The sequence below is a fragment of the Crassostrea angulata genome, chromosome 6 (genome assembly GCF_025612915.1).
Source record: "Crassostrea angulata isolate pt1a10 chromosome 6, ASM2561291v2, whole genome shotgun sequence".
NCBI classification, from domain to species: domain Eukaryota; kingdom Metazoa; phylum Mollusca; class Bivalvia; order Ostreida; family Ostreidae; genus Magallana; species Magallana angulata.
In genome coordinates, this window is record NC_069116.1 from 41474413 (window position 1) to 41477032 (window position 2620).

Genomic DNA, 2620 nt, shown 5'->3' on the forward strand with positions numbered 1-2620 from the left:
GTCGATCATTGAAGGCTTTGCAACGAAGAGCGTATGCACGCCCAGAAATTTTAAAAGTAAAGGTCCTCTGAAACCAACTTAGTAAACCATAATGAATTCATTTTCATTGCCAGGATTTTTTGTTCTTCCCTAAAAAAAAACAAACTAACAAAAAAAAACCAAAAAAACTAAAACAAAAACAAACAAAAAATCCCCCAAAAATGAAGAACAAAAAACAAGACAAAATAAAACTTCAATTTATCATTCATGGTTCTACATGAATCCAGTGTTCAGATGTATCATAAAGAAGAAAACCCGAAAACGATGTCCACGGACCGTCCAAATGAACTCCAGGGTCGTGAAGGTGAACTTTGACCCACACCACATCACCCACTTCTAAAGCGACCACAGCCATATTGGAACCAGATCCGTATCCCGTTCCGTCGCCAGCATAAATGTTACAGAAGTTTACGCCATTCCGTACAATTAATGCTTCCAGCTTCTTTCCTAGAAATGTGAGAACATTAGCAAAGAAAACGTATATTCCTTTTACAGGAGCTGTAAACTTTCCGTTGTGTTTGTTATAAGCATTTAGAGAATTGACATGGATGTTATCATACACCAAAACTTGACTGTTGTGGATACTGGCTATGTCGTTGCCATTCATCACGGCATAAAATGCTACAGGGGAAGTAGTTGACGGTCCAGCAGGAGAACTTAACGTACTGCGTTTGGTCATCTCGACATGCCTCAAGCGCTCGTTTGGACTATTTTTATCTAAGGTTATATTTTCTATCTGTTTAATAAGATTTTCGTTCTCAAGTCGAAGCTTCAAGTTATCTTGTTCCATTTTCTTCCCCTGTTCAAGGCTCACACTCAGCTTTTCTTTAAACTCAACAAGTTCATTTTGCATCAAATGTTGGGTATCGCGCATCGATGCAATTTCCTCCCTCAAAACGTTAAATTCCTCTAAAACTTTCTGTATAATCGCCTCAGAATATTCTTTTATCTCTCCCTCTTCTGCATTCTTCTGAAAATCTGCTCTATTGAACGCAGTTTTATCCAAGAGAAGAACCCACAACAGAAAGACCGTTGTCAGCTCCATTGCTTTCAAGAAGGTATAGAGACCAAGAAGAGATAACCTTTTACTACGCAGCAATACACACTGCATGTGGAAATGCATTATCTTTGATAGCAGTATCTTATCATCCATATATATATAAGGCAATTACATAATACCCCTGCAATGTTTAATGTCTCTTCATTTGGAACCCTGTAGTTGTTCAGTCTTATCATAAGGCGAATAGTATTGCGATTTATAACCACTATTAGAAGCAATTACATCTACATATGGATGAAATGGAAAACAACAACATGTTCTTATTCCGTGGCATTCATGTTTTGATTGTTATTCGCAGCAGTCTTAATTCTTAAAAGCATGATCGAATTGACTTGATAACTCACTCCTCAAAATGGACATAAATAAAGGGTACCATTACTGTTCACTGAAAGTGATTTACCTAAAAATGACTATAAAGTTAAACTTGGATTAACTTACTTTATATATATATATATATATATATATATATATATATATATATATATATATATATATATATATATATATATATATATATATATATATAAAGTTCATTTTTTGGGGATGGGTTTATATTATTCAGGCATATGGAAGATACATAGCTGTGTTAATTGATTGTTTATTTGTAGTTGTTATAATTTAACTCTAAGGAAATTTTCAAAATAAATCATTGTCAACGGAACTTTTCATTAAAAAATATTATAAAGTTCTGCTAAAGCTCAGTGTTTATAATTTTGGGACAAGGAGGCCGTGAAAATATTTTTTTTTCAAAACCGCACAATTTCCAAATAGAACCATTTTAAGAAGTCCTTGCACTTTCGGTAGGATGTAAGTTAACCATGTACGGACACAAACCTTGGATCGAACAACTTTGGTTAAAAATATACAAAATAAAAATCTGCATGCGCTCATGTGTTGTTTCGTTATCTATGAATTAGAACTAAGGAGTTTTATCATTATTAACAATTTGACAGTCACGTTGTCTAAGAAATACACATTTACATGTATATATAGGCATCGTAAAATGGCGTCAAATACACCATCATTGAAAATTTAGTAACAAAGATTTTACACAAAAGCATTAGATCTATTTTAATGCTGTGCATTAGTGAAAATGCACCCTCTACCTAAAAAATTAGAAAGAAGTAAGTTTTGATGTCAAAGTCATTTTTGCTCCATATACTCATTTCACTATGGATCGGACACAAATTAACCATGCATTGGACAGTTTTCAATGCATGATTTTTTTCTTCTAATAATTAATATGTTAGGTACCAATTCCTTGTGGCATACTTTAAATGTAGGCTATAGTAAAATATAAAATTAAGAAATAGTTGATACAAACATTCAAAATTCGAATTTTATGGATAGTGCCTTTTAAATCCAACGTTCATGTAGGCGCTGGCACGATAAAACACCTCATTATGAATATTCCTTTAAACAGAAGAAGTATAGTCTTAATTCCTGATTGTAGATGTCGAGGATTTAAAATAAAATAAATCTGAATAGCAATATTGATTAGATTTCTTTTCCCGAACCTCT

General features: G+C 33.1%; 1 protein-coding gene across 1 annotated transcript; it reads right to left on the minus strand.

Moving 5' to 3' along the window:
• Positions 1-218: 218 nt before the first annotated feature.
• On the minus strand, positions 219-1088 carry LOC128190575 (uncharacterized). The gene has a single exon (XM_052862667.1). The coding sequence runs from the start codon at positions 1082-1084 to the stop codon at positions 245-247; it is 840 nt and encodes a 279-aa protein (XP_052718627.1). The 5' UTR covers positions 1085-1088; the 3' UTR covers positions 219-244.
• Positions 1089-2620: the final 1532 nt, after the last annotated feature.

What these genes read in the sequence shown, in the direction of transcription:
- LOC128190575 (XM_052862667.1), bottom strand. Translation starts at nt 1,084, where the DNA reads ATGGAGCTGACAACGGTCTTTCTGTTGTGGGTTCTTCTCTTGGATAAA.